Here is a 15,528-nt window from a genome sequence, read left to right as displayed (position 1 = left end):
AAAGGTTTTAAAGTGTGTTGTGATAATTCAGCTTCAAATTGGATTAAGAGGAAGTTGTAGTCACATTTACTGTTATCATTCATGATATATCTACTAAATGACTCTCTGAAATAAAAGCAGCGTACAACAGTACAGCAGTAACATCAATAACCAATTTTCTTCAGCCTTAACTGCTGCTGGAGGTATATTGTGGATGTTCACATCGTTATTGTAGTCATTGCTGTTTTACACTGCTAACATGCTGCAGCGGTTTTATCTTGTGTTCCGTTCTTCTTGTAAAATCCAAATATCCTCCTACCTTTTGATTTCAGACTTGTGACGAGTCTCGTGAGAGTTTTATGTAAGAGCGAGAAAGCGAGAGAGAGCTGCAGACAGGAGCAGACGGAGCTTTCAGCAGCAACATTAAAGCGATTTATAACTTTGTAATCGGGCCATCGTCCGGTTCATGCTGTATTTAGACCGATACAGGGGTCCGTATACTGATACTCTCGCATCTTTTCAATCAAAACTGGTTTTCTGATTCAAACGGGTTATTTGTCACACCCCTAAAATTTAAATATATTTTTAATTTAAAAAGATAGTCACCTTCATATTGTCCGTAGCAGAGTGTGTCCATCACTAAAAAAGAGGAAACTTGATCAGTCAAAATCATCCAAAAGGCATTTCAAACTACATATTTATATACTGTCCTGTCTGCCTCCTAGTCTACAGTCCCTCTCTCTCTTTCTCTCCCCTTCCTTGTGTCTGTGCTTGATAGCTGGAGTGGAGACAAGTGTCCAGGAGTCAGACTTCCAGCTGCTGGTTCAGCCTACAACTCATTGCCAGATAGTTGTCATTTTCCTAAATCCTGTTTTTCTGTTGCTGTAGTTTTGCCTCTGCCTGACTCCAGCTTCACACCACAGTCTCAGCCACTGGTTTCAGCTCCTGCCCCAGTCTCCCAGCTACCTCCCTGCAATAAAACTCTTTCAAACCCAGTCAGAGCCTTCTGCCTCAGTGTTCCCGCCTTGGGTTCACTCACCCTAACAACTGTAGTACGAAGCAGGGAGGTAACAGATAAAAGGAAACACTTTAAAATAAGAAACCATCAAGTTCAAAACCCACATACAAAACTTTTAACAATTTACATGCTTGGTGCAGTACAGTATTTGTGCAGAAATAATTGCTTCAAAAAACAGTCCAATCTAAAGTGAGTCACCAACCAACATCTGGACTAAAAAATAACCCTGTAGTCAAAAACTATAAGCGAGCTCTGTTCAAGCTCTCAGAGAAACTGATGAAACCAGTGATACTCTGTAATTGTGACTAATCAGGAACAAGTTCTTTAATCTGTGCCATGCAAACAAAGTCAGTAATGTACTTACAGAATAATCCCAGCACACAGATCAAAGTGGACCTCATCCTCACATCCAGCACTGACACTCTGTCACTCAGCTGCTCCCAGTCTGACAAATGTTTCTACTTTGCTTCAATAATAATGCAGCAGAAAGAGAGAGGTTGCATTTCATGTTAATATGAGATCAGAGTTTTTCTTAAACTAGTTGTGAGTTTAGCCTGCCTGTGTTTCCTTCCCTTATATGTGAAGTTCAGACCACATCAGTTGGTTTGACTGCAGCAAACTTTGACACCTTTATACTTCCTGACCACTGCAGAGATATCTTAGCTTGTGTCTTCTGCAAAGCTTTGTGACAATGTAATTTAAAAAGGTATCAACAATAAGTATGCACATCCATGAACCATAAAACCTTTTAATTTATCATATTACATCATATGCATGCTTAACATTTACTTGTGTGTTTATTTGTTCATGTTTTGCAGCACATGTCCAGTTCTCTTGCATCAACATTTCCTGCATTGTAATAAGGTATGTGTTATGTATATTTATAAAAGCTCTGAATTATAAAGGTGTTTCCTTCTTATCGCTCCAAACAGCAAAAGCAACTGTGGTGATCTTACAATACAATAAAGAAAATAAAAATAAAATTAAATGCATAAAGGGAAAAACAAATCAAAACGAAAATATATTAAAAATATATTGTTGCACATCTTGCACCATTAATCAACTAAAGCCTGAATAGAAACAAGCCAAACAGCTGCTTATCAGCACGAGAGAAAGAACCCATCTCACCAGTTCCTCTTTGTTTGGAGCTAATGTGTTAATACTCAGAAAAGAAGAGGTGTTTAATTCGCATTCACACCAGAGCTAATGTGTTAATACTCAAAAAAGAAGAGAGGTGTGATACTGTACAGGATGTGCAATCATAGTGTTTGGTTGTAGAAACAAAAACAAGTTCAAATATTTTCAGGGGACTTAGAAATTGAATCAAGTGCAGTGTTTATGAATATAATATAGCAATTACGTGTTTTTAATTGATTGTCTTTAAATACAGTTATGACTGGTGGTGACACGAGGAAGTGAACAGTTAATATTTATTTCTCAGTCTAAAACATCATACAACAGAAAGTCAGAGGGGTCAGCGTCTGATAATCTGACATTAAAGTTCACACTATGTTTGCATCTTGAACGCTCCCTATCACCTGAGTCTGTTATCTGCTGTCAATCAGCTGTGAAAAATGTGATCTGACTGACAGCAAACATGTGGTTTTAATTAAAGTATTTCCTCATTTTAAGCTGTTCGTTGAGTCTCCCCTGCAGGACTCTGTAAACATGGGTAGAGCCTTTGACGGCAGGTTTGATTGACAGGTCGGGCACACAGAACCAGTGGCAGATCTTCTGTGGTGGCAATGGGGGGGCAGTACTCACATTCTGTACTTAAGTAGAAGTACAGATACCTGTGTAGAAAAAGACTCTGGTAAAAGTAGAAGTACTGATTAAACTCTACGTTAATTTAATAAACATTTCACTTACTTTTCAACTACTTAAGTTGAAGTTGAGCATAATTAAATAAATAGTTTGTACATATTTTTTTAAAATTAAAAACATATTGTTAGTTAAAGAAGTCTTAACTCTGTTTCTATCCATACCTTTAGATGCAGCAGTGGAGGATGATACTTCTGACCCTGTTGCCTGTTCAGTATCAGATGACAGCAGCAGCAGCAGTAGACACGGACCAGCTCAACCCCTGCCTGTATTTGCTATACCTAAAGGTCCCCGAGGTAGATTATTCAAAACTAAATGTTCTTAATGCTTATTTTGATGAAGACTGATTAGTATACAGAACCCTATGATGTTTATGGTTTACAGCTGAGCACTGGTTGTTAAAAGTACAGAATATTATGTCAAATTTTACGTGTAATAATTGGCAATAAACAATCCAACTAGTGGAAATAGACAGTGTTGTAAACAGTGTTGTTCTTACACAATAATTGTACATAACAGGCAGATGTTGTAATTCACATAAACAAGGGAACATGTCCATCATAATTTTATTGTTAACAGTCCAAAATGAAAAGGTCATATACACCTTTCCTACTGGGTTAAAGAGCCAACAAAAACATGAGAAATACACTGTAAAAGTAATTAGAGAGGTCGGTAGCAGCTTTCATTTTTCTTATCACTTTTCAGTGCCCCCCTCCCCCCAAAAATAAATCTGTTGTACCCCCCGTGCCCCCCACCTGAAATTAATCTGGATCCGCCCCCTTCACAGTACACATCAAATAACAAATCGCCAAATCAAACAATGAATGTGGAGGCTCACATCAAATGATGGAATTGTGACACCTAGTGGCGAAAACTAGACATAGAACCTCAAATACTTCACAGTACACATCAAATAACAAATCACCACATCAGACAAAGAATGTGGAGGCAATAAATAATGAAGGCTCACATCAAATGATGAAATTGTGACATCTAGTGGCGAAAACTAGACATAGACCCTCAAATAAAAAAGGATGGAGTTTAATTTGTGTGGAGGTTCATTCTTCATGTTTAATGACTGTTCTACCTCTGTATTCACTATTTGATGGGTGACTCTTCATTGTTTGACCTTTCTATTCATAACAGTTGGCATTAATTGCAATGTGTATTTGTTATTTGATGTTCAGCTTTTCATTATTAGATATGGATCAGTAGTGCACCACTCTCCTCTCTGCTTCCTCAACTCTGTCTGCTCTCTGATCAGATCATATTAGGTAATATTCACATGTGATATTGGATGGCAACACTTCTTAAGATCAGGAGGAAAAAGCTAAAAGTTTTGTTCCCCAGATGTTCCTAGAGCTTCAAATGTAATAATTAAAAATACTAAACTCTAGCTCACTCAGTTATATAAATATATTACATATATATTATCTAAATATAAAAAGAAATTAAAACAGCACAAAGTTTATTGATGCCAAAAACACTGAGGCACATATAACACCAGTAAATTCATGAAAACTTTCCAGTATAATAACAGAAAAAGTTTATTACATCCTGAAGCTTTTGAATCTAACACTGAAAAATATGCTGAGTTTAAAGCTGCAGTATCACCTGGTTAATATCATTTACACATTTCAAACTGATACCTCCTGCTGCTTTTTGAAATAGCTGCAATCAAACTTTTAAGATGAAGTAACAAAGTAACTACAAATAAAATAATAATACAGTGCATAAAAACTAAACCTCAGTAGTCTTGTGCTTTATGCTAAAAAAAAAGTATTAAATCCACATGATGTATTTATTTCATATAATCTTATTATATTAACTGTACGAAGCATTGAGCATGGCTGATATTTGGATAGCAGAGATGCACACAATGGTTATAAAATGCTGTTAACCATATTTATTTGGCATTGTTCACACAGCTGTGTTGGGTTATCCCAAATGTAATGCTTTGGAAATCGCAATATGAGATTATTCATCTTATTATCAGTATGATTAATTATTACAGTCTGAACATAACATGACAGAATTATTACCATGAGCTGTTCCTGGTTTAACTTCAGAATAAACAGGTTCATCAGTAGCTGCAGGAGCTGATTTTCCTTTAAATGGAGAAAAGATTAAACATTTGTCAGTAATGTTATAATTTATAATGATAATGTACTGAAGGGTTGTCTGGGTTAATGTCTCCACTGATAATAAAAGAATATAAGTATTATAATGTCCACAGTGTTCAAAGCAGTCACAAAGCAGAGTATTATGACTTTTACTGAATTTAGTAAACATACTGATACTGAATATATACACTGATGTATAAATACTGTTCTTCAGCACTGCATACACACATAATGTAAAATAAACACACATTCAAAAACAAGATATTCAATGAAAAAGTAATAATTAAAAACACTTACTATTTTGGGTCTTCAGAGCCTTTGATTGATTCATAGAGACAAGTATCACCTGTGAGCAAAAAGTAAAAGTCAAGCCAAAGTCAAATTAATCATTTTAAAATGCACGACACCAATCAAATATCACTTCTAACAAAAATCATCAGATGTTGGCTTTAATGGTGAAGATAAGTGCAGACAGGGACTCTTAAATGTTTAAAGAGAAACTTTACTGTCTTTGTATACTGTAATATAAATGTTGGAGTAAGAGTTAGAGTTAATAAATAATCACAGAATGAATCAGGAATAGTTTGAAGACTGACCATGGAGAAGAGAATTGTAGATGTGATCTTGAGTTTCATTCAGGTTGACCATGTGATGTGTGGCAGAGTCCTGATTGGTGCTCTCAGACTGGATTGGCCTAAAACATTTAGCAAATACAATGAATCTAATAAGATACATTATATGGTATTTAAGAGGCTGAGTGTGTGTGCAGAGATTCAGCTAAAGAGCAGGATATGTGGTGTGAGAATGATGAAGGACAGTTTGGGAGCAGAGTATGATCTGAGAGAATGAGGTGATGAGCAAGCTGCGGTTGTAGAAAATAACAGGAGACACTGGTATGTGTGTTGTCTTCTGTAGCTCTGCCTATCTTTGTATATAATGTTCACTTGGGTGTGTTTAAGTCAGTCACTTTCTTCTGTGCAGAATAAACGACTCCTTTTTCCATCAGTCACAAGGCTGTGAATTGTCTCTACAAGACACGATATAGATATAGACATATAGACAGATATATAGACAATTGAAGGTACTGCTGTTATGTTCATAATAAAAGAGAGGAGAGGTTTGTACCAACCTGACAGAGTGTGAATCTGTGAAAAGGATATTTGGTGTTAGATGGTTTTGTTTTGTAAATGGTTTTCTCTTAAATTATACAATAGTTGCATTTCAGACTGCTCCATGTTAAGGTTTATACTTTACCGTTTTCAGGGTCTTCAGAGCCTCTGATTGATTCATAGACACAAACATCACCTGTGAGCAACAAGTTAAAATCAAACTGAGGTCAAATGTATTATTTTAAATGCATGATACCAATCAACTATCAACTTTTCAACGAAAATCCTCAGGTTTCTTTTTTTAAATGTGATTTTAATGTTGTAAAGACGGAATCTTAAATGTTTTAGAGCCTTTACTGTATTTGTAGACTGTAATATAAATGTTGGAGTAAGAGTTAGAGTTAATAAATAATCACAGAATGAATCAGGAATAGTTTGAAGACTGACCATGGAGAAGAGAATTGTAGATGTGATCTTGAGTTTCATTCAGGTTGACCATGTGATGTGTGGCAGAGTCCTGATTGGTGATCTCAGACTGGATTGGTCTAAAACATTTAGCAAATATAATGAATTTAATAAGATACATTATCTGGTATTGCAGAGGTCATTTTGTGTGAAAGAGTTAGAGGCTGAGTGTGTGTGCAGAGATTCAGCTCAAGAGCAGGATATGTGGTGTGAGAATGATGAAGGACAGTTTGGGAGCAGAGTATGATCAGAGAGAATGAGGTGATGAGCAAGCTGCGGTTGTAGAAAATAACAGGAGACACTGGTATGTGTGTTGTCTTCTGTAGCTCTGCCTATCTTTGTATATAATGTTCACTCGGGTGTGTTTAAGTCTGTGCAGAATAAACGACTCCTTTTTCCATCAGTCACAAGGCTGTGAATTGTCTCTACAAGACACGATATAGATATAGACATATAGACAGATATATAGACAATTGAAGGTACTGCTGTTATGTTATTATAAAAGAGAGGAGAGGTTTGCACCAACCTGACAGAGTGTGAATCTGTGAAAAGGATATTTGTTGTTACATGGTTTTGTTTTGTTAATGGTTTTCTCTTAAATTATACAATAGTTGTATTTCAGACTGCTCCATGTTAAGGTTTATACTTTACCGTTTTCAGGGTCTTCAGAGCCTCTGATTGATTCATAGACACAAACATCACCTGTGAGCAACAAGTTAAAATCAAACTGAGCCTTTACTGTATTTGTAGACTGTAATAGAAATGTTAGGTTACAGTTAAAGTAAATATAAAATGACAAAATTGATAAAGATTAGTTTGAAGACTGACCATGGAGAAGAGAATTGTAGATGTGATCTTGAGTTTCATTCAGGTTGACCATGTGATGTGTGGCAGAGTCCTGATTGGTGCTCTCAGACTGGATTGGTCTAAAACATTTAGAAAATATAATGAATTTAATAAGTTACATTGAAGGTACTGCTGTTATGATCATAATAAAAGAGAGGTTTGTACCAACCTGACAGAGTGAGAATCTGTGAAAAGGATATTTATTGTTACATGGTTTTGTTTTGTAAATATTGTTTCTACTATTCCACATCATGACATCAGAATACAGCTTTGTATTTGAATAATTAAATCATAAAACATTTAACATCAGAAGGAAAACGTCTCACCTTTGGATCGTCTGTAGAGATACAACAGGATCAGGAGAATAATAAATACAACTCCACAAACCAGCCTAACAATTAATGGTAAAAGAGATGAAGAGTTTTCAGGCCTGGACACTGCTGCAAGAGACAATAAATGATATGTTGAGATGATATATAGATAATTATTGAATGTTCTTGATGTACAGTATAAGACAAGTTAATCAAATATGTTAAATCAGCAGAAACTAAACCTGTAAATTTGAATTTCTGTTCGACCACATTTCTTTCAAAGACAGCAACACATTTTATTAAAAAAAGAAAATTTATGAATTGTTTTAATCCTACTCACCTTGAACAGACATCCAAATCTGTGCTGATTCTTCTCCTGAGTATTTACACTTGTAGAAACCTTCGTCTGACTTTGACACTGCAGAGATCTTCAGCTCTCTTCTGGTATCACTTTGGATAAGTTTGTCATTTTGATAGAAAAACACGTTGGAAAGTAATTCTCCTGTCCTCAGTTTGCAGCCAAGAGTAACAGACTGTCCCTCAGTCACAGGATGCACAGGGCTCACCAGGATAATATCTGCATCACACATATACATTTATTTTTCTCCAACTAATATATCATAATTTTAATTTCATCATTAAAGCTTAAGAAAGGTTTTGTGGACCAAACATCTTGGATCTGTAAAATATAGATTTCCACTTGCTTAAATAAATATGAAGCACAGTTTTGGTGTAATTTTGAAGAAAGCTTTTTAAATATTGTGCAGTTCTTTGTTATAGAAAACAACAAGACAAAATGTGTCTATCAAAAGGTTAGGTATATAACTTGTTTGTCTACACAGGAAGTGTTGTTAGTGACACCATGTTGAAAATAATTTAAATACAAGATGAAAATAAAATATATGTAATGAAAACATACTCTGTATAGTGATGTTGACTGCATTGCTGAACTCTCCTGATCCAGACTCACACCAGTACACCGCATCACTCTGCTGATAACTGTAGATGTTGCATGTGGATCCAGTCATGGACCTCCAGTCATAACAGTCTGAGTAGTCCTCAGGAAACCTCCTCACTCTGCACTTAGTAAAGTTTCCTTCACAGCTCAGTGAGACAGAGTCAGAGATGAAGTGCTGCACTCTGTCAGGACTCACTTTGAGAGTCACTGCTGAATGAACATCTAAAAAACATGTAATGAAAAACCAAGTACAGAGATATTACATTTAAAAAGATCAAATAATTATCTTATTTGTACTTTTAATACTATTTATTGTTGAGAATAAAAACATCTGAGTCATATAAACGGTGCATCATGTGCTGTGTTTAGGTGAAACTGAGTTTTAAGAACATACAGAGCATATGGACTGACAGTGGAGACGTGAAGTGTGCTACAGAGTGGTTTGAGCTGTTTTATGGATGTTTGGATTATTTTTTCTATCTTGAAAAATTGCTACCAAGATTTATGCAGGTTCAAGCCCCCTCTTCAGCCAGTGAATACTTGTGGGGTGGACATCGAGGTGGTGCCAAGTTATAAGTACCTAAACACAGACGCTCTCTACAAAAAGGGGCAGAGCCGCCTCTTTTTCTTAAAGAAGCTCAGATCTTTTGACATCTGTAGTAAGATGCTGCAGATGTTTTATCAGTCTGTGGTGGCAAGTGTGTTATTTTATGCTGCAATCTGCTGGGGAGGCAGCATCAGACAGAGATGCAAGGCGGTTGGACAAACTAGTCAAAAGAGCTGGCTCTGTGATTTGAGCCAGGTTGGACACACTGGAGGAGGTGGTGGAGAGATGCACTGTCAAGATGTTCGAGGCCATCTTGAAATACCCGGATCATCCGCTACACAACACCTTTATGGACCAAAAAACAGCAGTGGATGGTTCCTCTCTCTCCATTGTAGGACGGAGAGACTTAAGATCCTTCACTCCTACAGCCATCAGGCTGTCTAATTCTTCAATAATTTACACAAGAGCTAACAGACTAATTGAATTTCCCCTCGGTGATAAATAAAGTAATTTTGAATTATTTGAATTGAACCTACCTTTACCTGCCACCTTTCAAACATACAGGAGTGTGTTTTTCATACTAAATGATGCTTCATTGTCTCTTTTTAAAGTAATAGTTTAAAAGTTTAAAAGTTTTCTCAGGTTTCTAGTTGTTTCTGTACTTTGTCCATTTACCTGATGTGTTGCCTGCTGACTCTTCTGGTTTTTATGACTATACTTTGACTCTTTTGTTAATCTATAAGTTACCTGGTGAACAAATAGTCTCATTTAACCACACTTGTCCAGCTGCTGTGAAAGTAAAAGTAATGAGTATTGGCTGTAAGATGAGCTCAGGTATCCAAAGTATTGAATGCAAAGAGGAGAGTTTGGTTTCAACAACAAGTAAAATACTAATATCTCAGTTTTTTAGTGCTTTAATGCTTTCAGATCAACTGAAGATATAAATAAGGAAATTTGGCTCACTCCAGTTTGTAAAATAATTCAACATCAACATTGTGTTTGGTTAAAAACTGAAATCTGGACTTGATGGAGAAAGGTCATAGGTTCACCACAATCAATACCCAGATAATGACATCACAACTGCTTCTTGACAGAAGGAGACAAAAACAAACAAACTCACCTCCAGACCAAACAAACCCAGGTTTGCTGTCTTGAATGTAATACACTGGGTCTCCTCTTCCAGCTCTACACATATGTCCTGCTGTGTGTGTCGGCCCATGAATGATGTAGGAATCCTGTTCAGTCCCTTTGATGCTACCAGGTAGCAGCTCATAGATGTAGGAGTTGTCTGATAGTTTGGGAACAGTCTTATACCAGTAAAACCTCCATCCTGCAGATGGATGTTCAACCTCACAGCTCAGAGTTACTGAGTCTCCAGGACTCAGCCATAATGGAGACACAGTGAGGACAGCTGCTGGTGGATCTGATGGAAAGTGATTTTCTCAGAATGAAAACATGTTATGATAAAGTAAATATATCTTATCTAAGTATCATGTAATCTATTGTATAGCTAAATTCTGTCTGAATGATATTGTCCAAATATGGAATTTATGTATTTTATTGAAGATTGAATATTTTCAGGGTAAAATTAAATATGATCAGACTCACTATCAGATACTGTTGATGTCAGCACTCCACTCTGTTGAAATATTTATATTTATATAATTTTTAATTTTGCCTCTACACCTGTAGTATGATGAAGCTTTGCTAATCCTTCCTTTCATAAAAACAGAAACAGATACTGGTATGACTGTCCTCTCTGCTGTCAGTGTGGCCTTAGGATTACTTGATGTTCACATTAGAATAAAAACAACCAAGTAAATGGTTGGGATGGGATTTATCTGAGGAAAATGTTCTTACTTAATTATATTGTTAAGAGTAGAAAAGAGTACAAGTAATAGAGTGAAATCATTCTTGAAATATCTCAAAATCCAAAATAGCTGCTTCTAGGGCGACATGTAACACTATTAAACTAACAGATGAATCTTTAACAAAATGAAGACATATTCTACTCTGTTCATTTTTTTTTTTTTTTGATGATCTGACTAAATATGAACTTAAGGAATTATTTCAGAAATAAAGAAAATTCAATAAATATACAGAGTTATTAGTGATATCACATGGTATTGATGAACTAGATGAAAACAATATAAAACATAACATGTTCATTATGGATGACAGATGTCCAACTTACATGATACTGTCAGTCTGAAGACATTACTCCACTCTGTAAAGGAATATAAGTCCTTCAGTCCTCTACAACTGTATCCTCCACTGTGGGCAACAGTAGCTCTGCTAATCTTGTGTTCACTGAGTGTTGGAGATGTGTTTAAGTTGTCTGGTCTCCATTGATACGTCCACTTAGTGTCTCCACCTCCCTGGATCTCACATCTGATGGTGACTGTCTCACCTCTGTATATCTCAGGCCAGTTGGGTTGCTGAGTCACAACAGCCTTATTGGGAACTGTTAACATTTAACAAAAAAAATAACCCTGATTAGGATACCATTAGAAAAATAAAATTGAGACAAAGTGTTATAGTTTTAACACAAATTTTAAAATTACATTTTTACAGCACAGATTTAAAAACAACACAAATGCAACTCAACAGCCACAATAACAAAACCAGGTCAGAGATGGAAGTGTGGAAAAAAAAACACAAGGAAGAACAGTGAAAAATACACATTACAGGTAGAAATTTAAATTGATACATATAAAACTAAATCATGTGCCAAAATTGATTCACAAACAATTTATAAAAGCCATTAAAAAGGTTTTTTTTAAAATGAGGAAACAATAATGATAACCTTTTATTCAGCATTAAGATTCAATGTTTATAAGATAAAAACAGATGATTATATTTGGTGTTAAAAGCTTTTATTTGCACTCCAGGACAGTCTGTTCACAGCCATGTTTCTTATAAACATTCACTGTATGAAAAGATGATTTGTAGCAGGAGGAAAAAGTTGGTGAAGTAATAAACTGAGGATCACAGTACTGTCAGTAAATGTAATGATGTGTCTGATCTCATGCTGAGAAAGGAGTCACCACTCGGGGGAGCCATTGGAGTAAAGAATCTGACCTACCGTCACTGACTCTGATCATTTTAAAATATACTCAACAAAATCATCTAAAAGCCACCTCACCTATTTAAAATCTAGATTGAAACAAAGGAAAACTATTTTAGCTGAAACATTGAGATACTCAATGTCAAGGAAAAGTACACAAATAATACTGCATTAAACAGTCATGTGATTTCCAGATATAAGTTATAAGTTAAACTGAGCAGCATTAGGGAAGAACCCTCAACTCATGTATTGTGTCTGTGTACAAACTGAAGTATTAAACAAATGTTGCATTATTACCATGATAAAGGATTTAATACATTTTCAAACTTCCTTCAGAGAGCTAAGAGGTACTGGACTACATCATCCATTCATTCAGGTTCTTGTTACCACATATGGTTCTCTTCCTCACTTCAGACACTGTTTAAGAATTACATTTAAACAATAAATGTTGTTTTATTCAAAAATAAATGACTTAACTCACCAGTTTCCTGAATAGTAACTTTGTTGCTGTCCTCTGTGTAGAAGACTGAGTCTCCTCTTCCTCCTCTGCAGTAGTAGATGCCTCCTTGATAAACACTTATGACTCTCTTTGGGTTAACATTTCTTATGAGTTGAGCTCCAGAAGACTCAGAGGTTTGTCTGAACCAGTCGTATTTCCAGTCAGCAGAACCGTCCACAGAGCAGGTCAGTCTCACACTGCCTCGTACTGGAATATCTCTGTTGTCAGCTCTCAGTTTGGCCTTTGGTTTATATGCTGTTCAGTTAAGAACAAAGATATTAAAAGGTCATTATTGTCCTGTGATAAAGTCCAATTTAAATAACCTGATGAAAATGAGAACATTCATTTAATCACTGTGATCTGCACCAGGAGTCATTATTTTATATTTTCTTTAATCTGTTAATGATTAATCAATTAAATATATTTCAAATGCTACAGGTCACTGAGTGATGACTTCTATTGCATAATTCAGACACATATTGGTGAGAATCCTTTCTGCTGTCAGTGTGGCCTTGGGATTACTTGCTGTTTGAGGAAAATTTTCTTTAAATTATTTTGTTAAGAATACAGAAGAGTACCAGTTAGGGCTGTTGGAACAAATTTCCACAGAGCAGGTCAGTCTCACACTGCCTCCTACCGGTGTGAAGGTTCTGTCTGCTGTCAGTGTGGGTTTGGGTTTATTTGCTGGGAGCAAAGCACAAAAAAACAACTATAACAATTGTAATGAGATTTGAAATAGATTTTTTTTTAATTCATCATACTGTTACACAACTTCAAACACTGACAGCTCATTTGTATTAATTATGTTTCCACACTAGCCAATCAGAGGCAGAGTAAGGTGAAAAGAAGTAGGATCTATCATAAAGCATCAGGTCAACATCTGGCATCTCTACATGAACATGCATTTTGAGACAAATGCTGTTTTACTTTTGGGCAGTAATGAAGCCATTTCAGATTAAGAATAAAACTGGATGACAAATACATATTTATATACATTTTTAATATAAAAATAGTCACCTTCAGATTGTCCGTAGCAGAGTGTATTCATCACTAAAAAAGATGAAACTTGATCAAACAAAATTAAACTGAAAAAGTCAAAATCATAACAAAAGGCATTTAAAACGAAAGTTACGGATGTAACTACGGTTCTATGAATCCTGGATGACCGCCAGAGGTGGTGCTTAAAGCACTGGATATCTCCGTCTTGCGTATGCACGGGTCGAGGTTATATACCAACAAAGTCACCTGTGACCCTCACGTGACCCGACTGGGAATAAATTCCGGTGTCACCTGAAGATCTGTTCCACTGGAATCTTCTCGCGAACCCACCAAGATTCCGAGTGACTGAACACTATGGCGGTCATCCGGGATTCATAGAACCGTAGTTACATCCATAACTTTCGTTCTATTTCATCCCTCCTGACCGCCAGAGGCGGTGCTTAAAGCACTGGATGACCAATACCAACAGAGTCACGAGGAACGCACAAACACTCACCTCAGGAGCCAGGCGTGGAGGACTCCGGAACCAGGACAGCCCCCAGAGGAGAGGGGGCAGCCACATTAACCCGGTAGAACCGGGCAAACGTGCTGGGAAGGACCAGGAGGCCGCAGCACGAATAACGTTCAGGGGCACCCCTTGCAAGGTCGCCCACGAAGCTGCCAGGCCCCTAGTAGAGTGGCCACGCGCCCTCCATTGCCAGTGGGTCGAAACGGGCCAGCCGAATAGGCTGGTTAACATATGAGGCCGCCAGCACCTTGGGGAGGAACGCCACATTCGGCCATAATGTAACCCCAGAACCCTCTGGGGCCCACCTCAGGTACATCTTACTGACCGAAAGGGCATGAAGTTCCCCCACACGACGTGCCGAGACCCACACGAGGAGAAAGGCCACCTTCATGGATAACCACCTGAGGCCCACCTGGGCCAGGGGCTCAAAGGGAGGCTGACACAAGGCCTCCAGCACCAGGGGCAAATCCCATGCCGGGACTCTCATGACCCTAGGCGGGCGCAGTCTCAGCGCCCCCCTCAGAAACAAAGAAACAAGCCTGTGGGACCCCACAGTGACTCCGTCAAGTAGAGGGCACCGACTTGATATAGCGGCCACAAACACCTTCAGAGTGGACTGAGAGCGTCCATCGTCAAAGAGACGCTGCAAAAAACTCCAAGACAACGTCACAGAGCAGCGCAGCGGGTCCAAATGCCTCTCGGCGCACCACCGAGAAAACATCCGCCACCGGCACTCATACTGCACCCTCGTGGATGGTGCCCTGGCCTGAAGAATAGTGGACCGAACCGAGTCACTGCAATCTATCAAGTGTGGGTCGGGCCCTGCAACGACCAAGCCCACAGGCGGAGGCGGGTCGGGCCCAGGTGCCAGATCTGACCCCCCAACTGCGACAGGAGGTCCCTCCTGTCGGGGAGGAGCCATGGCGAGCTGCAGCAGAGCCTGCGCAGCAGCGGAAACCAGGTCCTCCCCCCACCAGCAGAAGCTTGTGGCCCTGCTGAAGGACCCTCAGCAGCGTCTGCCAAAGCAGAGGCAGAGGGGGGAATGCTTATAGCAGCACCCTCGGCCAATCGTGGGCCAGGGCGTCCTGCCTGAGGGGGCTGGACACCTCGGTCCAAAAGAACCACAGCGGACAGTGGGTCGACTCCTCGGAGGCAAAGAGGTCCACCTCCGCCCAAACGAAGCGTCCCCAAATGTCGGCCACCACCTCCGGGTGAAGTCACGGAGCGGCTGCCGTGCAGCCTGATTGTGACTGCTGGGACCAGCCGACGGCCGAACAT

General features: G+C 38.2%; 1 protein-coding gene across 1 annotated transcript; it reads right to left on the bottom strand.

The window, feature by feature from the left end:
- Nucleotides 1-6,919: 6,919 nt before the first annotated feature.
- si:ch211-163c2.2 (titin) lies at nucleotides 6,920-14,304 on the bottom strand. Its single transcript, XM_062444442.1, has 10 exons — nucleotides 14,239-14,304; nucleotides 13,989-14,094; nucleotides 12,726-12,998; nucleotides 11,372-11,641; nucleotides 10,298-10,600; nucleotides 8,592-8,852; nucleotides 8,013-8,249; nucleotides 7,688-7,698; nucleotides 7,167-7,217; nucleotides 6,920-6,940 (listed from the first exon to the last, which is right to left on the bottom strand). The coding sequence occupies exons 1-10, from the start codon at nucleotides 14,302-14,304 to the stop codon at nucleotides 6,920-6,922; spliced, it is 1,599 nt and encodes a 532-aa protein (XP_062300426.1).
- Nucleotides 14,305-15,528: the final 1,224 nt, after the last annotated feature.

This window comes from Scomber scombrus, chromosome 23 (genome assembly GCF_963691925.1).
Source record: "Scomber scombrus chromosome 23, fScoSco1.1, whole genome shotgun sequence".
NCBI classification, from domain to species: domain Eukaryota; kingdom Metazoa; phylum Chordata; class Actinopteri; order Scombriformes; family Scombridae; genus Scomber; species Scomber scombrus.
This window is presented reverse-complemented; position numbering and strand designations above follow the sequence as displayed.